At 41.0% G+C, this 27313-nt stretch overlaps 1 protein-coding gene across 3 annotated transcripts in view; it reads right to left on the bottom strand.

The window, feature by feature from the left end:
* Positions 1 to 5114: 5114 nt before the first annotated feature.
* TMEM156 (transmembrane protein 156) overlaps positions 5115 to 27313 on the bottom strand; it is a 42348-nt gene continuing 20149 nt past the window's right edge. The window contains exons 4-7 of one of the 3 annotated variants that reach the window (XM_010833580.1): positions 25695 to 25814; positions 23024 to 23107; positions 7995 to 8100; positions 5115 to 5696 (exon numbers count right to left, since the gene is read on the bottom strand). In XM_010833580.1, the coding sequence (XP_010831882.1) occupies positions 5684 to 5696; positions 7995 to 8100; positions 23024 to 23107; positions 25695 to 25814 (323 nt within the window). In that variant the 3' untranslated portion in view covers positions 5115 to 5683. The remainder of the gene's footprint in view (positions 5697 to 7994; positions 8101 to 23023; positions 23108 to 25694; positions 25815 to 27313) is intronic. The other 2 variants (XM_010833581.1, XM_010833582.1) reach the window with 2 other exon arrangements.

Genomic DNA, 27313 nt, shown 5'->3' with positions numbered 1-27313 from the left:
GGTGGAGAAACAGACATGAGTACAATGGTTGTGGTGTGAGGCAGGATGTGAGAAGGACTTTGATAAGAGGACTAAGCCCTAGGGAAGCACAGAAAAGAGACGTTATTCCAACTGGCATCAGCAGGGGCTGCTCCATGGACATGGTAGCCCATCTGCGTTTGAGGGGTGGAGAGGATTTCTGCAGATGGAAGGAAAGGGAACAGTCAGGAAGCTGGAGGAACAAGGTGGTCTGAAGAATGACTGCTCCATCCAGGATGACTAAGTATGCAGGGTGTGTGGAGAAGCAGAACTTGAAACTAGGATTGAAGTAAAGCTTGAAGGGAATCTTATGGAAAATGAAAATTCTGGAAATCAAAGGCGGCAGCTGTAAGTTTGGGCAATACTGTTTTCCACACAGAGATCCAGAGGGGTGCCCTCTGCCTCTCTTCTCTCCCCGCTTCCCCTGCCGCACCCTCAGGCCACACCTGCATCAAATCATTGCCAAGTGCCACCAATTCTCCCCTGACACCCTCTCCTCTGGCCATCCCTCTTTCTTCCATGCTAATCCCACCATGTCTGCTCGGTATCTCAGCAATGTAGTCAGCCTTCCGCCTGGTGCCATTGTTCCCTGCCCGCTCCAGTTGACACCTGAATTCCTCTGGATGGAGAGCTGGGGTCCCCGCTACTCAGCAGGACACAGAGATCAAGGAGATAAGTGTGGGGCACAGCTGGCAAGGGTCGCCTGCTGTGAGAACCACAGACACACAGAGGATGAAGCTATAAGTCATACGGAGGGGGTATGAGATGGGTCAAGGTCAGAAGTGGAACCAGTGGAAAAGTGGGGTGTGCTAAAAGTCAGGCTCAGTGGTGTAGATTGGAAGCCTGGAGTCACACCAGACACCCAGGAACACGGGTTCATTTTTTTTGGAGCCAAGTGCGCAGGGAGCGGAGCAGAACTGGCTGGCTGAAGGAGAGACAGGCAGGACCAACAAGCCCAGGGACATTCCATCAGAAGACTCCTTCAAGGTCAGGTTTACCCAGGCTCCTCTTACTCCCAGGAGAGAGGACACTGGAGCTCTGGGCGGGAGCCGTTTTCTCAGGCACCCCCAAGTGTCTTGCGCCCTTCATCCCATCTTCACCCTGCAGTGTGAGTCCTGGGGGCAGCCCCAGCTTTGCAGCCCACCAGACCTCAACTGGAGCTAGATATTAGTCCAGAGATGACACGCTAACTGGTTAGCTTCCTGGAGGTAATGACACCTTGAGAGCTATTGTGAGGAGGAAATGAGTATACATGGCATGTGCCTGGTGTATAAGAAAGCTCAAGAAATAGTTCTTCATCCAACAAATATTTATTAAGCACCTACTTGTGAGCCGAGCGTTCTATCAGCTGCCAGGGATAGTATGATGAACAGAACCAGTCTAGGCAGGGAGACAGACCTTTGTTAATAATCATGAAAATAATTGTAAATGACAGATATGAAAAGGGCATGAGGGCTGAGCAAGCATAGATTTATTGAGGGATTAGGAAAACTCATCTTTCAGACCCTGCTCAGAAGTGGGCTTCCGGAGAAGCCTACCAGATCACCCTCAACTGGCAATGATTCTATCCGCCTGTGAATTCTCAGCAGGAAGCATGCAGCCTATTAATGACACATCTGACCATGGCACCTAGTATTAGTGGCATGCATCTCCTGTCTCCTTCACATCATAGCCTGTGGGCAGACAGCAGGCCATCTACATCTTTCAGTGCTTCACAGTTTCAGTTAAAGTCTATTATTTTAATAAATAAGTGAAATCAGCTTTTAAAAGCTGCCACAATGTAACACAATTCAAAGCTTGATTTATGCTTTTTGTATGCCAAGTTCCCATTGATTTCCAAGTCATTTGTCAGAATATAGTAGGTGATATGCAAGGAAACAATAATTTGGCTTCTCAGAAATCATATAATGTCCATACCTCAGAGAGTGTGACACCCCTAAATTCCTGCTGAAGTATTCCAGATCTGAGCCTGACTCATCTATTAATCAGGGAAATACAAGCAAGAAAAAGTATGATTAGTAGAATTCCATTTGCCAAATCCTCAATCTCTAAATTTTACAATTAGAACCTCAGTTTGTGAGCTAACAACAACAACAAAATATAGAGTACAAAAAAAACCCACCTTTATGTGCTGAAACATTCATTCCTGTTAGATTGCTTAATCAGACTCTGCAGTTAAACTCTGAAAATCTACTCAGATAAGCAATTTTAGCCATATATTGACATTAAGAGATTAAGTTCCACCTTAACTCTCTGAAGATATGTTTCTTTCCTACATTCTTTTTTATTTCCTTTCCATTATGGTTTATCTCACGATACTGAGTGTAGTTGACTGAACTACCCAGTGGGACCTTATTGCTTATCCATTCTATATGTAATAGTTTGCACCTACTAACTCCAACCAACCAGTCCATCCTAAAGGAGATCAGTCCTGGGTGTTCATTGGAAGGACTGATGCTGAAGCTGAAACTCCAATACTTTGGCCACCTCATGCGAAGAGTTGACTCATTGGAAAAGACTGATGCAGGGAGAGATTGGGGGCAGGAGGAGAAGGGGATGACAGACGATGAGATGGCTGGATGGCATCACTGACTCGATGGACATGAGTTTGGGTAAACTCCAGGAGTTGGTGATGGACAGGGAGGCCTGGCATGCTGCGATTCATGGGGTCACAAAGAGTTGGACACGACTGAGTGACTGAACTGAACTAACTCCAAATTCCCAGCCCATCCCTCCCTACTCCCTCCCCTTTGTCACAAGACTTGTCACAAGTCTGTTCTCTCTGTCTCTTTTTGTTTTGCAGATAAATTCATTTGTGTCATATTTTAGATTCCACATATTATTGCTGTTGTTCAGTTGCTAAGTTGTTTCCAACTCATGGACAGCAGCATGTCAGGCTTCCCTGTCGTTCACCATCTCCTGAAGTTTGCTCAAACTCATGTACATTGAATTGATGGTGCCATCCAACCTTCTCATCCTCTGTTGTCCCCTTTTCCTCTTGCTTTCAATCCTTCCCAGCATCAGGGTCTTTCCCAATGAGTTGGCTCTTTGCATCAAATGGCCAAAATATTGGAGCTTCAGCTTCAGTATCAGTCCTTCCAAGGAATATTCAGAGTTGATTTCCTTTAGGATTGACTGGCTTGATTTCCTTGCTAACCAAGGGACTCTCAAGAGTCTTCAGCACCACAGTTCCAAAGTAAGGATGATATATGGTATTTGTCTTTCTCTGACTTCACTTAGTATGATAATCTCCAGGCCCATCCATGTTGCTGCAAATGGCAATATTTCATTCTTTCTTATGGCTGAGTAGAATTCTATTGTATATATACAGCACATCTTCTTTATCCATTCGTCTGTTGATGGACATTTTGGTTGTTTCCATGTCTTGGCAATTGTGAGTAGAGCTGCTATGAACACTGCGGGTGCATGTATCATTTTGAATTGTAGTTTTGTCTGGGTATATGCCCAGGAGTGGGATTTCTGGGTCATATGGGTAGTTCTATTTTTAGTTATTTGAGGACTCTCCATACTGTTTTCCACAATGGCTGCACCAATTTACATTCTAACCAACACTGTAGGAGGATTCCTTTTTCTCTACACTTTCTCCAGCCTTTATGGTTTGTAGACTTTTTAATTATGGCCATTCTGACTAATGTGAGGAGATACCTCATTGTAGTTTTGATTTACATTTCTCTAATAATTAGAAATGTTGAGCATCTTTTCATGTGCCGCCGAAGAATTGATGCTTTTGAAGTGTGGTGTTGGAGAAGACTCTTGAGAGTCCCTTGAACTGCAAGGGGATCCAACCAGTCCATTCTAAAGAAGATCAGCCCTGGGATTTCTTTGGAAGGAATGATGCTAAAGCTGAAACTCCAATACTTTGGCCACCTCATGCGAAGAGTTGACTCATTGGAAAAGACTGATGCTGGGAGGGATTGGGGGCAGGAGGAGAAGGGGACGACAGAGGATGAGATGGCTGGATAGTATCACTGACTCGATGGACATGAGTCTGAGTGAACTCCAGGAGTTGGTGATGGACAGGGAGGCTTGGCGTGCTGCGATTCATGGGGTTGCAAAGAGTTGGACATGACTGAGCAACTGAACTGAACTGAATGCCTTCTTTGGAGAAATGTCTACCTTCTGCTCATTTTTTGATTGGGTTGTTTGTTTTTTTATTGTTGAGTTGTATGAGCTGTTTGTATATTTTTGAAATTAAGCCCTTGTTGGTCACATAATTTTCAAAAATTAATATTTTCTCCTATTCCATTGGTTGTCTTTTCATTTTGTTTATGGCTTCTTTGCCGTGCCAAAGCTTGTAAGTTTGATTAGGTCCCATTTATTTATTTTTGCTTTTATTTCTATTGCTTTAGGAGACCAACCTAAGAAAACATTGGTACAATTTATGTCAGAGAATGTTTTGCCCATGTTCTCCTCTAGGAACTTTATGGTGTCATATATTATGTTTAAGTCTTTAAGCCATTTTGAGGTTATTTTTGTGTATGGTGTGAGGGTGTGTTCTAACTTCATTGATTTTCATGCAGCTGTCCAACTTTCCCAGCATCACTTGCTGAAGAGACTGTCTTTTTCCCATTGTGTATTCTTGCTTCCTTCATTGAAGACTAATTGACCGTAGCTGCATGAGTTTACTTCCGGGCTCTCTATTCTGCTCCATTGATCTATATGTCTGCTTTGGTGCCAGTACTGGTACCACACTGTTTTGATCACTGTAGCTTTATAGTGTTGTCTGAAGTCTGGGAGGGTTATGCCTCCTGCTTTTTTTCTGGTTTTGCTTTGTTTTTCCCCCTGAGGGTTGCTTTGGCAATTCTGGGTCTTTTATGGTTCCATGTAAATTTAAGGATTATTTGTTCTAGTTCTGTGAAAAATGTCATGAGAAATTTGATAGGGATCACATTAAATCTGTAGACTGCTCTGAGTAGTAAGGCCATTTTAATCCTTTGGAAGATATTTTCCTATTTTTCAAAGTTAAGAACTGTCCTTTTGTTTATATGTAATTTTAGTGTAATTAATATTTATAATAACTTGACATTAGTGATAGCTATAAAAAGATGACTACCAAAAGAAACAAAGGAAACATGTTGTTATTAGATTTAAATATTCATATATTTCACTTAAATTCATTTTATTTTGGTATCTTTGAACTTTTTAAACATCTCAGTGCCGAAAAGAGGCAAGATTTACAGATGCAAGCAAATGTATAAACAACCAACCCAGAACTTCTTAAGCAATTTGTAAAATAGGAACAATCCATCTGTTTAAGAAAACACATTAAATCAGGATCTGCAATGTGGGATGGTGAGAGAAAGCATTTTCATCCTCAACCTTGTTTTTGGTATCTCAAAATCAAATTTGGGGGCTTCTGTAAGCTGTATAATGGTAGATAAACAAAGGAAGTAAGTGTTCTCTTTCCATGGGTTTCATCAGCTTGTTTCTCATGACTCATAGTTCCTTTCTGAAAAAACTCTCTTTCCTTTGATCTCCTGGGTAAAATGAGTGCTATTGAGTTAGTTCCCATCAACCAGTCAGCATTTCTACTGGTTCCTATAGTGCAGCCTCAGCTGTACCAAATATTTACCAGTTAACTCATTCCCAGAATAGAGTTATGAGTACTCTTCAGAAGGCTTCAGTCCAAATTGCCCAGAGGAGTTCATAAGGATAGTCTGAAGATTTAAGAAACAAAGGCAAATATTATTCACACAAAAATACTGTTGACCTGAAAATAATTAGTGGAAAAAATTTTAAAGCCATTTATTAAAACTATGTCTTATAAGAACACAAGAAAACTTCCTAAAGTCACTGATTAAAGGCTCTTTCCAATTCTTTGTTATACCACGGAGCCTCCTTTATGGCCCCAAGAAGACAATGTGGTTAGTGGTAATAAATTTCTCAGCCTAGGAGCCAGGAAACCTAGGGTCTCTTCCAGCCTCTGCCACTATATTTTTGGGGCTTATTTTCCACTTCTATAAAATAAAAATGCAAGTGTTTATGCACTACTAGAGAAACACAGAAGTTGGAATTTATCCATTCACTTGACAAATACTCACTGGACATCGGTTAAATACTAGGCAACATGTGAAAGGGTCTCCCCTTTATGCTCCCCAAGTTCCTTTGAGGGCCTCTATCACGTTACTTGACACTCTATTGGAATTAGGGATTCCCTCATCTAATTCTTCCACTGACTGCTGTTATTTTGCCAATGAGTAGCAGAATTTTGGAGAAGGAAATGGCAACCCACTCCAGTGTTCTTGCCTGGAGAATCCCAGGGATGGAGGAGCCTTGTGGGCTGCCGTCTTTGGGGTCACAGAGTTGGACACGACTGAAGTGACTTAGCAGCAGCAGCAGAATTTTTGGCACACAGTAGGTACTCTAAAAGTATTTGGTGAGTGAACAAAGGAGAGTCTTCCTTCATATGCAAGGCTGAATATCCCAGAATGAGGACCTCAATGAGAAATATCAAGCATAACAGCCAGTAACATTTCATTAAAACATTATGACACTATCGTCTCCCTAGGAATTTTGCCCTAAGACCCAAGCAGGCAGACCTGACTCTCTCTAGTCCTGAAGACAGAGGGATCCTTGGCACTTAGTTTCCAGTTTGGTGCACTGAGCCACCTATGCAGGATCCCCTTGGTTGACTCTCCCGATCTGCTCTCCCCTTCTGTCCACCTTGCTTGGTGCTTGGGAGACCAGCCCATATGAACTGTCTCAATCTAGCTCCAGAGTCCCCCGGCTCTGGTTGGGTTTGGCCAGTGGAGAGTACTCGACATTGAGAAGAAAGAACAGTCAAATCGGGCTATTAATTCTCTCTCCTCAGGGCAGCCACAGGCTGTCGTGTCCATGACCAAAAGCCACCGCTCCTATCAGGCAGTCCTGTGCACGTATTCTTTCTGCGTGTGTACGTGTGTCCCTTTCTCCCTGTCCCTCTGAGTTCTTTGTCTCTTTGGTCTTAGGGACAGTAGCAGTGCCCCACTGTCACGAGTCCTAGGCTGCCACACTGTCCTGTTCTGGTTTTCCCACATGCTGACTTAAAAGGCCCTTTATGAAACTCTCCCCAAATTATTCAATATGAGTATATCATCCATTTCCTGCCAGGACCCAGGTATTATAAACACTAAGCACCATAAAAGAATACTAAGAAATGCTAGTTTCCCATTTTGTCCCAATTTTTATACCTCTTACAATGGTTATCAATAGTGCCTTTCACAAAATAGCTACTTAATAAATATTTGTTGAATGAAAGAAAAAGATTTCTAGGACACTTCTGATCACAGTTTTGTATTCAAATGCATGGAAATCAATGTGCATTCATCCAGGTTAATAAAATACAAACTTTAGGGAAATTTTTATTTCAGTAGTTGAGGGTCAATGAGTAGTTCTACTTTACGAATTTACATTCTCTCTTTTCTCATGTTCTGAGTGAAACAGTGAAGCCTGCTGGACTTCTGACTCAATCCCAGGGAACAGTGCCAAGAGATGAGCTGACATCTCAGGGCACATGTTGTTCAACAGACTAAGAGATTAGTTTACTGGTCCTTACTAGACCTTGGAGGAAATAGTGATTTTATTTCATGCTATCTAATTCATATGAACCAATTTTGAAAGTTCATCACATTTTATCTCCTATGTGCTACATGCATGGTAAGTCACTTCAGTCATGTCAGACTCAGTGACCCTACGGACTGTAGCCTGCCAGACTCCTCTGTCCATGGGATTCTTCAGGTGAAAATACTGGAGTGGGTTGCCATTTCCTCCTCCAGGGGATCTTCCCAGCAATTGAACCCGTGTCTCTTATGTCTCCTGCATTGGCAGGAGGCTTCTTTACCACTGGCGCCACCTGGGAAGCCCTCTATCTGCTACATCCAGACAGGAATGCAATTTGAAGTTAACTATACCTCCTTGGATCTATTCGAGTTTATTATAAATAGCCAAATCATGGATAAAACTGAAGCATCACTCACCGTGTATGTTGATCTTGCTGAGGCACCGCGGAAGTAACTTCTAGTTCTGGTATTGGAGGAAGCACGTCCTTGACTGGAGTCATCGGCAGCCTCTTTGTGGTCTCTGCTATTTAATAAAGAGAGCTGTTTTAGTCTTTATTTAGTCAACAGCAATGCAAAAGCAGACACAGTATATTCTACTGTAGTAAGAGAACTATGCCCTGAGTCTAAATAGGATTTTGGCAGTTTCTACCACTCACTCAATTTCCTGTCTGCAGCTCTGACACTTTTCACCCATTTCTCTCAACTTTGTATCTTCCCTTTCATTCCTCCTCTCCCACCGCCTTCTGGGCACAAGATCTGAAGTATAGTGAAGGAGGAGCAAAGTAAAGAAAAAAACTTAAAGTACAACATCAAGTAGCAAGAAAAAATTTTGGTTTAGAAAGTACAAACATTTCCCTCTATCGTATATTGTTTAAATATGTCCCTAAGAAGAATATTAATGACATCCTTGATTTCAGGGACAATTTTACCAAAAAGCAAATTTACAGATAATGATAAAGTCTAGCCTGCTCTGCTATGACTCTGTGACTTTATAAAATTCTTCTGATATTATCTTCAACTGACTTCAAGTAGGAGACAAAATTTTCTGTTCATGGTTCAGTGGTGTTGCTCTCATTCCACCGGGGTCCTGAGTCTTGCTTTTCTAGTTTTTATATTGAAACTTGAGTTCTACATAATACATGTGATTTTTTTGCTTCACAGATGTCTCTGCTTTTTATACAAAGCCCTGAACATGGATGGAAATGAGGTGACCTATAATTTAAAGAGAAATTTGGGTAGTTGTTTCTTAAGATGAGAAATCAAATAGGAAGATAAGGGTAATCAAGAATATGATACTTTTTGTCCAAGAGGGCGATTAAACACTGATGTGATTGACTGGAAGATACTGTCAAATTTTCTCTCAAAATGTAATTCCTTTAATTAGAAAAAAAAAATTGATAACAGAAACTTATTTGGGGGATTTAATTTTCTAAATAAGGAACACATTTACATGATTTAAAGATTTTAAGCTATAAACGGATACTGAGTGAATATTGCCTATTAACCCATCTCTCAGACAATCACTTCGCACGATATCACATATTTCCTTCCCTTCTGGATAGATAGGTAGATAGATGATACATTTGTACATTTATGTTACTAAAATGTTTTTGTCCTTCCCACAACTGGTGAAATACTGTATATATCTATATCATGAATGATACATCTTGTGGATCTTTGCACATAAGTATTTCCTTATTCTTTTTTACAACTTCCTGATATTCCACAGTATGGATGTATCACCATGTCTTTAAATAGCCTCTTGTTTAGATGGTGTCTAATCTTTTGATCTTGCAAACGCACTAGCAGTAAACATTGTATATAAGCCATTTCTCTGCTATATGAGTACATCTATACAATACATTCCTAGAAATGGAGTTACTGGCTCAAAGTGTTTGTACATTCATAATTTTGATCGTTATTACATAGTTATTGCCAAATTACCTATCATAGAAGTTGTACCAATTTCACCTCTCAGTTTGCCTTAGTGAAATATGAGTACCTCTTGCCCTTTGCCATAGAGTATGATGTCTACTTCCGGATTTTTGTCAATCTGATAGATGAAAGTGAAGTGGTATCTCAGGGTAACTTTAATTAGCTTTTCCACCTGAATGTAAGCTCCAGGAGAGTAGAAATATTTATTTCATTTGGTTCACTGCTATGTCTCCTATACCCAAATAGCCATAGTAAACATCAAACAAAAAAATTTTTGACAGAATTTGGTCTGAGTGAGACCAAACAATTTTTCATATGTTTAAGAACTATTTGTATTTCATTTTCTATAAACAGTCCATTCTTATCCTTTACCCATTTGCCTACTGGGTTATGGTCTTTTCTTCATGAATTATTAGAAGCTCCTTATACACTAGGAAATGTTGCTCATCTCTGATGAGCTGCAAAAATCTTTTCCCAGTTGTTTTTGCTGTGTGCATTCTTTTGCTGCTGCTGCTGCTGCTGCTGCTAAGTCACTTCAGTTGTGTCCGACTCTGTGCGACTCCATAGACGGCAGCCTACCAGGCTCCTCCGTCCCTGGGATTCTCCAGGCCAAAACACTGGAGTGGGTTGCCATTTCCTTCTCCAATGCATGAAAGTGAAAAGTGAAAGTGAAGTCACTCAGTCGTGTCCGACTCTTAGCGATCCCATGGACTGCAGCCTACCAGGCTCCTCTGTCCATGGGAGTTTTCAGGCAAGAGTACTGAAATGGGTTGCTATTGCCTTCTCTGTACATTCTTTTACACATGGTCAAATTTATTAGTGATTTCGCTGAGTTTTGTGTCATGATTAGTTTTGCAGTTCATTATAAATGAATTCTACCATTGTTTCTTCTATTTTGTGGTTTCATGTTACCATTAAAATCATTAACCTGTTTGAAATTTACTGAAGTGTTAATGTGAGCTCTGGATTAAGTAAATTTTTTTTTCCTAAGTGATTATTCAGTTGTCCCAGCATCATTCATTCAGTAATTTTTTGTTTTCCTACTAATATGGTAAGCCATTTTCATCATCCACTAAAGTCCTGAATTTTCTTATGTTTCATTGGCTCTTTTGTTGGTAAGGGCCAACTGCACTCAGGGGACTAGATGTATCAGCCTTACTTCTCTCACACTGAAAATCCCCAGGGGTCTGTGGTTTTTGTCTTTTTAAACCTGTACTCTCAAGGGTGGTTGTGGTAGGAAGAATTCTACAACAGCCCCCAAGATTCCCACTCCTGGTGTACATGCCCCCCTTTAATTCTCCTCCCTTGAGCATGGGCAGGACTGTAATAGGATCTCATTCCTGTGACTAGGTTACACAAAGATGAAGAGCTTTGCAGGTTAATTAACATCCCAAATCAGTTGATTTTGAGAGAATCTATCCTGGGTGGGTCTGATTTAACGATTTGAAAGCCTTTAAAAGAGAGACATGGCCTTCCCTGCCATCAGGGAGGATCCCTCACTGGGCTCAAAGAAGCAAGCTGCCATGTTGCGAACTGTGTATGAAAAGGGTCCTATAGCAGGGCTCTGCAGGTGGCCTCCAGGACCTAGGGGTGGTGTCTGGTGGTGAGAACCAGTTAAGAAGCCAGGGCCTTCAGTTTACATCCTCAAAGAAATGAATTCTGCCAACAACATGAACCAACTTGGAAGGAAACCCTTCAGATGACAACACAGGCCAGCTCGCATCTTGACTTCAAGCTTATGAGTTCCTGGAATGCAGCAGAACAGTACCCAAATTTCTGACCCACGGAAACTGTGAGATAATGAAGGTATGTGGTCTTAAGCCACTAAGTTTGTGATAATCTGTTACACAGCAATAGAAAACAAATAAAGTGATCAACAGAGCCTTGGCCTGAAAATCCCCAGCGGTGGTAATTTAAAGTGCAGGCTCGAGAACCCTGCCCCAGACCTACTGAATTGCCATCTCCCTTCTTAATGGCCCAGGGGGCCTTTGATGGTTGATTCTGATGCACATTAAAGCTTCAGAATGAACTTCCATGTGAATAATTGTTTGACATCTTTGACAAAGCATCTTTTTTTAATTTTTATTTTATATTGGAGTATAATTGATTAACAATGTTAAAGTATATGGCAAAATGATTCTGTTATACATATAGCTGTTTCTACTCTTTTTTTCAAACTCTTTTGCCATTTAGGTTATTGCAGACTATTAAGCAGAGTTCCCTGTGCTATACAGTAGGTCCTTATTGGTTGTCTATTTTAAATATAGCAGTGATGTTGAAGCTGAAACTCCAATACTTTGGCCACCTGATGCGAAGAGCTGACCCATTGGAAAAGACCCTGATGCTGGGAAAGATTGAGGGCAGGAGGAGAAGGGGACGACAGAGGATGAGATGGCTGGATGGCATCACTGACTCGATGGACATGGGTTTGGGTGGACTCCGGGAGTTGGTGATGGACAGGGGAGGCCTGGCATGCTGCAGTTCATGGGGTCACAAAGAGTCGGACACGACTGAGCGACTGAGCGTGTATATGTTAATCCCAAATGCCTAATCTATTCCTCCCCACTCCTTCCCCACTGGTAAAATATCTTATAACCTTCCAAAATTTGAGATTTAGAGAGAATAATTTTTAAAGGTTAAAATCTCAAAAGAGCCTATTCATGGAACCAAATAATTATCGAAGAAAATTATCAGAGTCCTTTTGGTTTGAAAGTCAAACTGCTCATCATTTGCTTATTTATTCGGTTTCCTGATGTTTTATAGTGTGGTATAACCATAATTCAGAAAGTCATTATTTGTCAAAATGACAGCTAGTTCAAAGTAACTCTCTAGTGGTACATTATCTTCTTTTTCTCCTAGTATCCAAAGTCATGTAACTTTTATGCTAATAGGAAAACTTCAGAAAAATTGATTAAAAGGTAAAAAGGTAGGATATCTGTCATTTTAATACCTTCTTCAGAATAGCTAAAACAGGTGATATTTTTTCTAGTTTTACACTGAGAAATAGCTTCTTTCAAATCGTATTCACTCAGCAACACTACTTAATGCAGCAGAAGCAGTCTGAAATATTTTAAAACTTCATAAAGGTCTTTTCATGAATTTGTCAAATCTCTGAACCAAACATTTCTTTGACTTTTTACAAGAGCCTCAGCGGAGCCTAAAAATTTAGAAAGAACCCTGGTCTGAGTTTTGACCTGACTGAATCTAGTGAACAAAATGGATTTCCAACAGTAGAAATTTTGATTAAAAATAAAACCACATGCTTTATGTTCTCAAATAAAGCCCCTATCACTCCACACATGACAATGGCCAGGGTGATCTCTAATGATGTTTCTTCTTCTTTTTAAAAATTTTTATCACTTTTCAAAATGCTTCATTTCTGTGATATTTAGTCTCTAACCTCAGCTTGTCCTTCCAAAGTAATTCTTGATTCCCACTGAGTAACAGAAATTTATGAGGTGTTTCCTTCACTTTGTTCCTGGTGATCTTCATGTGAAAGACAGGGTACATCTCCACACTGAAGAAACATCTAAAACGTCCCCATCCTAGTCAGGCTCTCTTGGCTACTAAGGGAATCCGCCACATCAAATTTTTTATCTTCTCTTCTGTAAAAGCACTTGTTCAGCTAAATTTTACTGAATTGGAAAGCCAAAAGAAAAAACAAGAACAAAACAAATTTAGGTGTCCTATGACCCTCTATGACCTCTACTTCCCCAAAGGAGAATGTATCCAGTTTTGTTGTAATTCCTTATCTGTCTGCCTCCAGGGTACAAAGTTTGTATTTTTTGCTCAGTTTACTCCCCAGAACTCCATCTTGGAGCATGACACATAACAGGTACTCAATAAATACGTGTTGAATGACTGAAAGAATGTTATTTAACTTATCTGTGCGTGTGTTTCTTTAAAAAAAAAAAAGGCTGTGGGTTTAAGCTGAACAAAACCTCTGAGGTGCCACCCAGGAATTTGGAGATAAGGAAAACAAGAGCGCCCTGTGAGAGTTAATCTATAAAATCAACCCATAATCAGAGCACAAACATGCAAAGGTATCTTCAGAAATTCAGTCAGTTCAGTTCAGTCGCTCAGTTGTGTCCGACTCTTTGCAACCCCATGAACCCCAGCACGTCAGGCCTCCCTGTCCAGCACCATCTCCCGGAGTTCACTCAAACTCACATCTATCGAGTCAGTGATGCCATCCAGCCATCTCATCCTCTGTCATCCCCTTTTCCTCCTGCCTCCAATCCCTCCCAGCATCAGAGTCTTTTCCAATGAGTCAACTCTTCATGCCCAAAGTACTGGAATTTCAGCTTCAGCATCATTCCTTCCAAAGAACACCCAGGGCTGATCTCCTTTAGAATGGACTGGTTGGATCTCCTTGCAGTCCAAAGGACTCTCAAGAGTCTTCTTCAACACCACAGTTCAAAAGCATCAATTCTTCAGCGCTCAGCTTTCTTCACAGTCCAACTCTCACATCCATACATGACCACAGGAAAAACCATAGCCTTGACTAGACAGACCTTTGTTGGCAAAGTAATGTCTCTGCTTTTCAATATGCTATCTAGGTTGGTCATAACTTTTCTTCCAAGGAGTAAGCGTCTTTTAATTTCATGGCTGCAATCACCATCTGCAGTGATTTTGGACTCCCAAAAAATAAAGTTTGACACTGTTTCCACTATTTCCCCATCTATTTCCCATGAAGTGATGGGACCAGATGCCATGATCTTCGTTTTCTGAATGTTGAGCTTTAAGCCAGCTTTTTCACTCTCCTCTTTCACTTTCATCAAGAGGCTTTTTAGTTCCTCTTCACTTTCTGCCATAAGGGTGGTGTCATCTGCATATCTGAGGTTATTAATATTTCTCCCAGCAATCTTGATTCCAGCTTGTGCTTCATCCAGCCCAGAGTTTCTCATGATGTACTTTGCATATAAGTTAAATAAGCAGGGTGACATTATACAGCCTTGACATACTCCTTTTCCTATTTGGAACCAGTCTGTTGTTCCATGTCCAGTTCTAACTGTTGCTTCCTGACCTGCATATAGGTTTCTCAAAAGGCAGGTCAGGTGGTCTTGTATTCCCAATCTCCTTCAGAATTCTCCACAGTTTATTGTGATCCACACAATCAAAGGCTTTGGCATAGTCAAAAAAGCAGAAATAGATGTTTTTCTGGAACTCTCTTGCTTTTTCCATGATCCAGCGGATGTTGGCAATTTGATCTCTGGTTCCTCTGCCTTTTCTAAAACCAGCTTGAACATCTGAAATTCACGGTTCACGTATTGCTGAAGCCTGGTTTGGAGAATTTTGAGCATTACTTTCCTAGTGTATGAGATGAGCGCAATTGTGCAGTAGTTTGAGCATTCTTTGGCATTGCCCTCTTTGGGATTGGAATGAAAACTGACCTTTTCCAGTCCTGTGGCCACTGCTGAGTTTTCCAAATTTGCTGGCATATTGAGTGCAGCACTTCCACAGCATCATCTTTCAGGATTTGAAATAGCTCATCTGGAATTCCATCACCTCCACTAGCTTTGTTCGTAGTGATGCTTTCTAAGGCCCACTTGACTTCACATTCCAGGATGTCTGGCTCTAGGTGAGTGATCATACCATCGTGATTATCTAGGTCGTGAAGATCTTCAGAAATTACCTCTAGGCTAAAACCTGTTAAATGTTAAAAGTGCTGTGTGAAATGAGCCAATTAGGCTTCCTCTAAAACAGGGAATAAGGCCTCTTAAACTATGTTGGCAAAAGAATCCACTTGAAGACCTGGCAAACAAGCCTTGGCTGGGATTTGACTTCCCACGTGGTTCCAAGAAGAGAGGACACAGGTGTGTGCCATCAGAAGCGTTTTGGTCCATATTTCTCTCAGCTGAGTTTTCTCTTTGGGAATTAATACTCTGGTCTTCTGGTTTTATCAACTGTTGGTGTGAGCTGGGTTACACAATCATAGATCCTGCTGCCATTGCAGGAGGCTGAGCCAAGAGGCCTGAAAGAAGGCACTAGACCAGGTAAGTTACCTCTGTGAACCTGTGTGGCCTTGTGGGCAGCGGCCCAACTGGGCTTGGGCCTCGCCTGCCATGTTCCTTCAAAGCGGACCAGGTACTGAAACGGAACTATCGAGATCATTTCCTTGTGACTTTGGCAAAGCTAGTGTAGCTGCCTTAAGGAAAATAAAGGTAAAATGAGGCAATAAAGGTACACTTTGATGTACTCTGAAAAAATAGAAAGGACTGCTAAGTGCAACACAAAGTATTTTTACCAGCGTCTTTTAAAGCTCACCGGAGGACACTGCTCAAAATTTAGTGGGACCTGTGTATGCGCTCAGCAGGCACAGGCTGTGGTTAGCTAACCTCCAAAACGACGACCTCTGTGCTTCCTTCTCTCCTCAACACTTTGAGAGATTCAGCCACAACTTTGTGGAGATAATGGCAATAAATGTCTAACCTGTTACCCACAGAGTACTCAGTTTCCTCATAAGAGCCTCTCTAAAAATGGATGAATTCAAGTTAATCCTCACAGATTACTTTGGGCAAGACAGATGTGGACATTCTCAGATGGTTCAGTGATTCTTATTCAGTTCTCTAAGCTGGCTTCAAAAAAACCTTTCAGTCTTAATTATTTTTTCTAATTGCCATCAGTTCAGTTCAGTTGCTCAGTCATGTCAAACTCTTTGCGACCCCACAGACTGCAGCATGCCAGACTTCCCTGTCCACCACCAACTCCCAGAACTTATTCAAACTCATGTCCATCGTGTTGGTGATGCCATCCAACCATTCATCCTCTATTATCCCCTTCTCCTCCTGCCCTCAATCTTTCCCAGCATCAGGGTCTTTTAGTTCTTCGCATCAGGTGGCCAAAGTACTAGAGTTTCAGCTTCAGCTTCAGTCCTTCCAATGAATATTTAGGACTGATTTCCTTTAGGATGGACTGGTTGGATCTCCTTGCAGTCCAAGGGACTCTCAAGAGTCTTCTCCAACACCACAGTTCAAAAGTATCAATTCTTCGGCACTCAGCTTTCTTTATAGTCTTACTCTCACATCTATACATGACTACTGGAACAACCATAGCTTTGACTAGATGGACCTTTGTTGTCAAAGTAACATCTCTGCTTTTTAATATGCTGTCTAGGTTGGTCATAGCTTTTCTTCCAAGGAGCAACCATCTTTTAATTTCATGGGTGCAGTCACCATCTACAGTGATTCTGGAGCCCCCCAAAAGATAAAGTCTCTCACTGTTTTCATTGTTTCCCTATCTGTTTTCTATGAAGTGATGGGATGAGATGCCATGATGTTAGTTTTCTGAATGTTTAGTTTTAAGCCAGCCTTTTCACTCTCCTCTTTCACTTTCATCAAGAGGCTTTTTAGTTCTTCATTGCTTTCTGCCATAAAGATGGTATCATCTGCATATCTGAGGTTATTGATATTTCTCCCAGCAATCCTGATTCCAGCTTGTACTTCATCCAACCCAGCATTTTGCATTATGTACTCTGCATGTAAGTTAAATAAGCAGGGTGTCAATATACAGCCTTAACTTACTCCTTTCCTGATTTGGAACCAGTCTGTTGTTCCATGTCCAGTTCTAACTGTTGCTTCTTGGTCTGCACACAGATTTCTCAGGAGGCAGGTCAGGTGGTCTGGTATTCCCAGCTCTTGAAGAATTTTCCACAGTTTGTTGTGATCCACACAGGCAAAGGCTTTGGCATAGTCAATAAAGCAGAAGTAACATGTTTGTCTAGCACTCTCTTGCTTTTTCGATGATCCAACAGATGTTGGCAATTTGATCTCTGGTTCCTCTGCCTTTCCTAAATCCAGCTTGAACATCTGGAAGTTCATGGTTCGCATACTGTTGAAGCCTGGCTTGGAGAATTTTGAGCATTACTTTACTAGCATGTGAGATGAGTGCAATTGTGTGGTAGTTTGAACATTCTTTGGCATTGCCTTTCTTTGGGATTGGAATGAAAACTGAGCTTTTCCAGTCTTGTGGCCACTGTTGAGTTTTCCAAATTTGCTGGCATATTGAGTGCAGCACTTTCACAGCATCATCTTTTAGGATTTGAAATAGCTCAACTAGAATTCCATCACCTCCACTAGCTTTGCTCATAGTGATGCTTCCTAAGGCCCACTTAACTTTGCATTCCAGGATGTCTGGCTCTAGGTGAGTGATCATACCATCATGGTTATCTGGGTCATGAAGATCTAATTGTCGTAGGAATATAGAATTTCAATATTGCTATGCATCATTCTGACCTTTCCATCACATGAAAACATGGGCACTTTTGTGCAAGCCCAAGATAGCTAGTAGCCTTTTAGTGCTAATAGAACCAATTATGGTGCCTTAAAATACATTTCCATTATTCAAGGTGCCAACTCCCTACTATGTTCAAAGCTCCATCTGTTTTTATTAACAGTGATCCTAAAACTACTCAGCTGTTCCAAATCTGGCTGGTGAGAGAATCAAATGTGGATGGGGGGGGTGGGAAATGACTGCAGAATTATCTAGAATTAGCAATTAAAGAGGGGGAAAAGCTTCTTGAACAGATAGGTGCTAATATTCCGAGCCATTGACTCAGTGTCTAATTCATTGACACTGCAGGTATCCTTAGCACTCCAAGGAATGAAACTGATGAAGTGTTTAACCATTCTCCTTTTGTTATTTTGGGTAAGCATTATCAAAAGTTATAGTTTGGGAGGAAAAGGTCTTTGTAAGATGACAGCAGCCATTCTTTCAACATAGACAACACAGGGTTGTATTTATTTCACAAATATTTATTGGGTACTGGTTATGAACTCTTCTATACACTGTACTATGAGCTGGGGATGCAGCAATGAGTATTATCAGATAGTGTCCTGATCACAAGGTGCTAACTGGCTCACAGGAGAGACAGTAAGTAATAATGGAAACATAAAAGAACAAGAGTGATAATTGCCACAAATTTATGCCACAATGTTATGAGGGTGTAGTTTACTTTGTCCACCAAATCTGAGACACTTTCCTGAGAAAGGGTTAGTTAAGCCAAGATTAACAAGATTAATGAAAGGCAGGGTTGGAGTTAATCAGACAAAGGCAGGGTGGGAAAGGGGAAGGTTTGCAAGGGAGGTGGCGACTGGGGGTAGGATGGGTCAGGCAGGGGAAGTTTTTGCACAGATGAAGATGTTTATCTGCAAAATGTTTTACCCTGTTTTTTCAGACCTGGCACAAATGGCTGTCACATAGAGTCACTCAGTGAATGAATAAATTATCTTATTTAGCCTATGGATTCTTCACTCTTACGAATTTCCTTCTACATGTAGAGTCACCCTCTGCTTCTTGATCTGTTCTGTAACCAAGCAGATGGCTATAACCTTTACTGTTTTATGAACCTAAATCTGTATTTTAAGAGTCATAAATATTATAGTTAAGCAAGTAAAAATTAAATTTTCATGTTATCTTGCTTGGTTGCTGGACATCTGGTACCAGTAATTTATCTTCTGCATAAAATTGAAACCTGCTTAATCTTTATACTGGCCTTAAACATGTTGCAAATTATAATTTTACACTGCCATCAGTTTTATTGGGGAGTAATATATATTACAAGGTCATCCGCCTCCTTTTGGCATTTAGCAATTCTCATTCATGATGAAATTCCATTTTCTTTGCTTTGTGGTTCTTCAGAACCCACCCACATTAACTGTCAGTGCTGAAATGTTACTTTTAGGATGACTCACACTGTCTCACACACACTCCTGCTAAATTATAGAGAAAATGTTTCATCTCGGTTTCCAGCTCTTTTACATCTAAAGAGTAAGAAGAGTTTTGATCTGAACCAGCAGTAAACTTCCCCGTTCATCATTGTCATTAAGTGATGTGCTGAAAAGTGCAACCACTGGTTAGAACCAAGTTTGAACCCTGACCCTGCTAGGATCTGGCAGTGGGTCAGTTACTTTAAACTCTTTTAGCTTCCATTTTTCTCATCAGGAAAGAAAAAGTGAGGTTCTTATGAAATGATATAAAATGATGTGTGTGAAAGTACTGTGCACATCAAGGGGGTTACTGAGTTTGTATAGTTTAATTAGCTTCCCTTCTCCTAAGGAACCAGGGGTTGAATCTCCTGAATGGTGGCCTCAGCTCTGTGAAGGCAGAGACTGCACTGTGGTACAACCACTGTGTCGGCAATGCTTAACACTGTTTCTGGCTCAAAGTGTTCAATATATTTTGGTTGAATATTTGAAAGTGAAGAATTTCAAGTTTTAAAGATCTCACCATTTTTGATAGACATAGTCTGGAAAGAGATGATAGAACTCCCCTGGCTGACCCACACAGTGGAGAAGGCTCAACTCCTAGGAACCTGCTGTCATGCACGTAGATATTTATTTGTTGGCTGTCCAGTATATGGCCATCTCAGGGGCACTCTCAAGTATGCAGGAAGTTAGAGGGGCAGACATCCCCTCGCCCTGCTTCCTGGTACCCAGAGTACCAATCTGTGCCTTCATTCAGTCAACCAGATACCCCTCTGTGGAGCTTGTAATCCTGGACAGTGATGCAAAGTGGCTGAGTGGTCAAAGGGGAGCTCTGGCAACCCAGAGGGAGCATCTGGTGTGGACATCAGCAGAGGCATTCTCAACAGACCATTCCTATGGGGTAACACCAGTCGTGTTTTGGCTGCCTGTCCCCTCAACTCCTGCACAAGCTTAGATTACCTAATGTTCTTGTTGCTTCCATGGGTTCTCTACTGCTCTTCCCATAAATCTCCTTTCTGCCAAATCAGCCAAGTTGGTTTCTATTGTCTGCACCCAATGATTCAAATACACTACCCTGGCCTTCATCTCCCAAGGGAGTCAACTCATTAAGCACTATTTTTATGGATGAATCTCCAAGTTACTTTTGCATGGTTCTCAAAATTTCTTCAAAATGTTTTTTATCCTTTGATATCCTTAGCAGTTCTACAAAGTGCATTTTACGTTCTTTAATGAAATGAAATTATGTTCCCTTGATCATTCCGTCTCTCCATTTGTTTTCACCTTTCCCCACCCCCAAGGTTCATTTCTCATTCAACTGCTCCTTTTACTCTACACTCATTTCCCCTTAGGGTTTGTGCAATTTAATAAGCTTTTATTGTGCATGAACTACATGCCAGATACTGTGCTAGGGACAAGAATCCAAAGATGAATAAGACAGAGTCATCACCTGTGTGAAAAGAATATAGTCAAGTGAATAAAATGTAAAATAGATGAATGCCAAGGCAGACAACAGAAGGCATCACACTTCCCCCAAGCAAGAGAGAAAATACTAGAGACACACAGAAGCTTGAGAATTGATTCTGTGCGACTTCTCTTTCTGTAGCGATGAGGCTGATTTATTTCACCTGTGTTCACTCTGCCCCCGGCACGTGCCAGGCCCCGTGCAGTGCAAGGGTGCTATTTCTCTCTTATCTTCTTGAGGGTGTGAGCTATCTATATCTCTGTGTGTATGTGTGTCACAATACTTACTTTGTAATACATGAGCAACTGAAGAGACCTTCTGGAACGTACAGGCAGGGCTGACAGCAAGCTGCTCTGCTGAATGTGACTACAGTCACTGGTCTCTTTGAACTACATTTTTTTTTTCTTTTTCACTCATGTTACTGCTTCTCCAGAGGATCATGCTGGCACATTTTTTCCCCTAGATTCTCACTGTTGCTGATCATCCATCATTACAAAGAGAGGCCTTAGAAACAGCACTCGGGGGAGACATTATTTCCTTCCCATTTCTCTCTCAGAAAGAGCAACTTATCATGGAAGGGGGGAAACTGCATTTAAGGTTAAAGGAATATTTATAACAAGAAAGCATCTGCTTCTTCCTCCCTTTAAGATGCTAAGCTTCCAAAGACCTCTTGGTTTTAAAAAAAGGCCATCACCCCTTGGCCCACTCTAAACATTAATATTATATGCCTGGTAATAAAGTCAGAGGATTTTTAATGAGAACCATTAAAGGGAAAGGATGGCTGAGGCAGAGTTCTCTGGTGCATGAAAATCACAGGCTCATAAATAGAACCTGTGAGGTGAGTCTTGTGGTTAGCTAGTACTTTAAATTTGTGCTTCCCCTGATTATACAGGTTGACAGGGGAACTACTGACTTTTTCTCAGACAAGGCTACAGGGTTCAGAATTATGACTTAAAATGAGAAAGTACCAGAATTCCTAAGTCAACCCAAAGCCCAGGAGCACTGGGTTAGAACATGCCTGGCCCATGAATGGCAGGCACAGGCACCGGGTAAGAAGGGCGAGCAGAGGCTATGCCACAAATAAACATTACTTTCGCCATTTGAAACCACCCTGTGTTGTCTGTTTCATTCATCAAACAAAATTGGCACTGACCGCATGCAGTTTTCATCAACCTTCCCCTCATTTTTGTTGTTGCTGTCCAAGTCACCCCGTGTGTCTGACTCTGCGACCCGACGGACTGCCGCATGCCAGGCCTCCCTGTCCCTCACCATCACCCAGAGTTTGCCCAAGCTCCTGTACGTTGCTGATGTCAAATGATGACTTAGCTAATGCTTCTTATTTGCCATAGGTTAACCATTTTACTGCTAATGATGAGCATAGAAAGTCTAAGTTTCTTTTTAATTGAGCTCTTTAGGGGCACCCAACCCAATTTTTTTTCTCAAATTAGGGCTCTGAGAACCTCCCAGTTTAAAAAGCTAAGAAAGTTCCCAGAGCATATTTTCCAGTGAAATGCTGTGCAAATCTCCATGTGGTTACAAATGTAGCTGTGGTGAGGGCTCAGGGTTTGGTTTCCTTTTGTTTTTGAAAATTGTTTACACAGCTGACATGAAGCTTCCTTATCGAACTTCTCACAAAATGTGAAGGCACCTGCTCCCTGGCTGTGCACCAGGAGCCGTGGTAACACCAGTCATAATTCTCTGGTTTTCTGAGTTGAGGACATTATTTCTCCTTGATGAAGAAGTTTTGCCCATGTTGTATTTTCTCTCTCTCTCTTAAATATGGTTTGACAATTTGAATTCAGAAAGAGACTTCACAATTAGAAGAATGAGATCGAACCACAGCATCTGTGCTCACAGCCCCCTCAGCTGCTCTAATTAGGATTCCCTTATTCTGTTTCTAGCTCTCAGGAGAGGACAGGGGACTTTTTAATTGGGGCTATTAGACGTTCTCTTTGTACAATGACACCCTCTGCTAAGTGAAGACTCCAGCAAAACTATGCCCACTCTGCAATTACTTCTTGCAATTCCAAGGAATAATGGTATCTTGTCTCATTTAAAAATAAACCTGAGGCTTATTCCTTATTGCTTTCTTGCCTCTGCCTACTCACATGAATTTCTTCTTGCCAATTAAGCCAACTTTCCATTATTTAAGGAGGTAGTTTTTATCATAACTGTCCCCTGATAATAAGACACATTAAACTGGATTTCATTTGCTCATGGCTCCTTTCTTCCAGCTACAAGACTAATTTAAATGAGCTCAGATCACTCGATCTTGTGTCTATAGTGAAATGGTAATGCATTGGAATTTCATAGGCAGTGCTCTGTTTGGATATCACAGAACTCACCTGAAATAACCCGCACGTTCAATGTTCGTAGTTTCTCAGAATCACTTCCTCGTAAGAGGGTAGATGTAGGTTCATATTTATGACCTATTCCAAGAAAAGATATTTAGATGATAAGCAAGCATATTCTTAATATATATTCCCCATGTTGGTCCCAAGGATTACCAAGGAAAATAGGCCATTCATAGCAGAGCCCAGAGTAATAAGACATTGAACTTTTTCTTATTGTTATTTTCCATTTAACAAGTAGATACTTTCTAAAACCAATGGCTTCTCCACTGCCATAAATGCAATTGTGCATCTATTCTTATATGCAGAATATTATTTTGTTATGTATAATAGATATGATATACAGAATATTTGACATATATTTAATATTTAATGTCCTAAATGGCATGATAATTTTCACTACTTCATATGTTGGATTTGCAAGGCAAGTTTTTGAAAGCCAGTGATCCTGTCATTTAGGTAGATATTCCTAAAAACATAATGTCACTCCCCACTATTGATCTCTTTCTAGACATTTTCTCTATCTGGCTTATATCTCTCTCTTTTCTAATATGTAAGTTGGCTTAAAGCTCAACACTCAGAAAACTAAGATCATGGCATCCAGTCCCGTCACTTTATGGCAAATAGATGGTAAAACAGTGAAAACAGTGGCTGACTTTATTTTTCTGGGCTCCAAAAATCACTGCAGATGGTGACTGCACCCATGAAATTAAAAGATGCTTACTCCTTGAAAGGAAAGTTATGACCAACCTAGACAGCATATTCAAAAGCAGAGACATTGCTTTGTCACCAAAGGTCCATCTAGTCAACGCTATGGTTTTGCCAATGGTCATGTATGGATGTGAGAGTTGGACTATAAAGAAAGCTGAGCACTGAAGAATTGATGGTTTTGAACTGTGGTGTTGGAGAAGACTCTTGAGAGTCCCTTGGACTGCAAGGAGATCCAACCAGTCCATTCTGAAGGAGATCAGTCCTGGGTGTTCATTGGTAGGACTGATGTTGAAGCTGCAACTCCAACACTTTGGCCACCTGATGCGAAGAGCTGACTCATTGGAAAAGACCCTGATGCTGGGAAAGATTGAGGGCAGGAAGAGAAGGGGACGACAGAGGATGAGATAGTTGGATGGCATCACCGACTCAATGGACATGGGTTTGAGTAAACTCTGGGAATTGGTGATGGACAGGGAGGCCTGGCGTGCTGTGGTTCATGGGGTTGCAAAGAGTCAGACATGACTGAGTGACTGAACTGAACCGAACCATTCATAGACAAATAGATCAAGAAACTCAAAACTATGTACTATTGCAAATGACACACATTTATTTAAAATAAGAAAAACTAGAAAGACCCTGGGTCTTAATTCTAATTCTGTCATTTTATTACTGTATTACTTAACCTCTCTGAGCCTCAGAGGTTTTTTTAATCTATAAAATAAAAGAAATAGAACATGTCCTATCTATATACTTTGAGAATCTAGTTAAAAAAAAAAAAAAAACAAACTCATGGGAATGCTCTGCAAATGTTTATTCTACAAATGAAGAATATTGATGATATTACTGACCAATGTGTTTAGGACCTCATATACTAATGTACCAATGACAAGATGATATGAAACTGTCTTCAGAAATATCTCCAACAAACACTTAGCCAAAATAATTAATGACACTTTCCCTCAAACCTAGAGGGAACCGTTTGCTCTGCCTACTAACATGGCCTTGCCTGGTAAAGAACACAAGAGTCTTGGGAAATACTACACCCAGCACAATACTACTATCCTTTATTGAGAACTACTTCTTATGTAATCTCTTTATTTCAATCCTTACCTCAACCCTGTGTAAGAATGGTGATTAATTTCATTTTACAGAGGCGGAAAGGAACACTCAATCATGGTAAGTAATTTTCACAAAGTTACATAAATAGTAAGTAGAAGCACTAGGATTCTAAACTAAGTACCCGTCTCCAAAGCCTAATCTTGTAATGATACACTTTATACTATCCTTAAGAGACCAACTACTCATCAGGTTTAATATTCAGCCAGTATGTTCATGGGCACACACCAGAAGGGTAGGGCCAGTATATACATGGGAACACACCATAGAACTGCAACAGTAATTGACAGTCGATATCTGTTCTGATAGGTAGATGCCCTTGTCATACTTAATCAGTTGTTAATTCTTTTAAAATATGATTCCTACTATCCTTATTTCCAACTACACATCTTAGTGCTTCACAGTCAAAAATCTATTTTCTCCCCCACACTTATTATAGATTGACTCTTGCTCATACTCATCACCTAGAGCCTAGAGCTTAAGATCTCCAATTCTGAAATCCTTTATCACCATTCCCTATTCTTCTACCCCTCTTCTGCCTCACTTCCACCAAGCTCTGCTCAATCTCCAGTCCACAAACTCCTTCCAATTAACCCAGCCTTTCCTCCCCCTCCTAATCACCTGTCTGGGCTGGAGAAAGACACAGGAAACTCCGTGAGTGCTGGCACTGTCTTACCTATGCTTATGTCCTTGAGTTACCTAGAATCACCACTTAAATACACAGATGCCCAGTAAGTGGTAAATTGAACCAAAAAAAGAAATGGAATCTACAGATAAGATTAGGAACTTCTGGACACTAAATAAATTATCCCAAATAGTGCATTTTTTCAGTACTTACTCTGCCACTTCTGCACTCTTCTGTGGCCTTCAAGTATTTTGTTGACAATGAAGATGAGCAAAACTATAAAAACTAATAGAACTAGAACATACCAAGTGATCTTCATGGAACAGATAGAATCTACAAAGAAAAATGTAGCAAAAATACAGTAAAATGGGATGCAGCAGATAAGAGGCACCATGGTGATACAGCTGGATTCTACTGTGTATCCTGTCCATAACTGAGAAGTTGAATATATAACCCATCACTGTCACAGGGTCACTTGCTTTCCTGAGTTCTTTCCTAACATGACCAAGTGGTTTCCAGGGATCCGCTTATTGATAGTTTCAAAATTCTAGAATTAATTTCACTTCCAGGTTATGTCGATGCTAGTTTTGCCGTCACTAGGTTGGAATCACAACAAGCAGAATACCAGCATCAGAGCCACTTGCAATTAACAATTTGACCCTGGGCCAAGCAACCAAAAAAATGTGCCCTCAAATCAAAGATGCAATGAGTAAGATGAGGATGGGGAAGAAAGGGAAAGACAAAGAAAGAGGCTGGATTGAGGCATGTAAGAGGCCTGAGTAGATGATTAATCAGACCTCTTTTCCTACAGGGGCTCACTTGGTAATGATCAGATCAAATGCAACATTAGTTACAAACGTAGTTACCCTTGCCCAGATTGAATAAGGATACAGGTAAAAAAAAAAAAAAATTGTTCATTCAAATGACAGTGAGGCAACAAGGAAGGAAAATCATCATCAGTGATAGCTTAGCAAGATCTCCTTTCGTCCCATAAACACACACCTGGCCAGTAGCCCCAGATATCAGTAACTTAAAGGAGACTGACTTTCTTATGTCCAAAACACCATTGTCTACTGACATTCTAAACCAACCTATGTACCCTCTTCCTTGCATGTAAATCACAGGTAGTACTTATTCACCTTAGCAGGATATATAACTTGTTTTTACCCTTGGGTGACTGTCCTTCTGGGGCTCACGATCTGGGTATCCCTTTCACAGGCCCCTCCACTCCATGTGCATTTGTCCGTTAAATCGTCAGTCAACATTTATTTAAAGAAGAGGCTGAATGGAGAAGGTAGTGGTTGACTTGGGATGGCAGCACTCAGCCTCCCCAGCATCACTCCATGCTGTTTAGTGGCCAGACTTCCACACCTCACTCAGCAAAATAAAAGCATGCAGTTAACTGGCACAGAAGATGTACGGTACCAGCAGGCCAAGGTGGGCCCAGTACCAAGGTAGCATGGGCAATGATCAGCTATGAAAAAAGAACTGTGCATTCACCAACATCATACTGCAATAGCAAAGTGTACACCGTTGGGACCAAGCTAGCCAGTGTACCCGCCAAAGCACCAGTAAGAACAGACGAGGGTGTCTCCCTACACTCCCTGTGGCCCCCTGCCCCCATCCCTGGAACCATCTTGGAGAGGACCAAGGGGAAATGGATAGAAATCTGAAAAAAATCTAGAGACAGGTTAAATTATTGTTTCAGAGTAAATTTACCAGACTAAACTGAACTTAGCTTCCCCTGCCCACTGGCACATAGGACTTTGAAAGGAGATCAAGTTAGTCTTTGTACAGCAGAATAAAATATAAATAAAATTTCTCTCTTCTAC

This window comes from Bison bison, unplaced genomic scaffold (assembly GCF_000754665.1).
Source record: "Bison bison bison isolate TAMUID 2011002044 unplaced genomic scaffold, Bison_UMD1.0 scf7180017863790, whole genome shotgun sequence".
Taxonomy (NCBI): domain Eukaryota; kingdom Metazoa; phylum Chordata; class Mammalia; order Artiodactyla; family Bovidae; genus Bison; species Bison bison.
The sequence above is the reverse complement of the archived record's forward strand: the minus strand, read 5'-3'. Positions and strand labels throughout refer to the sequence as shown.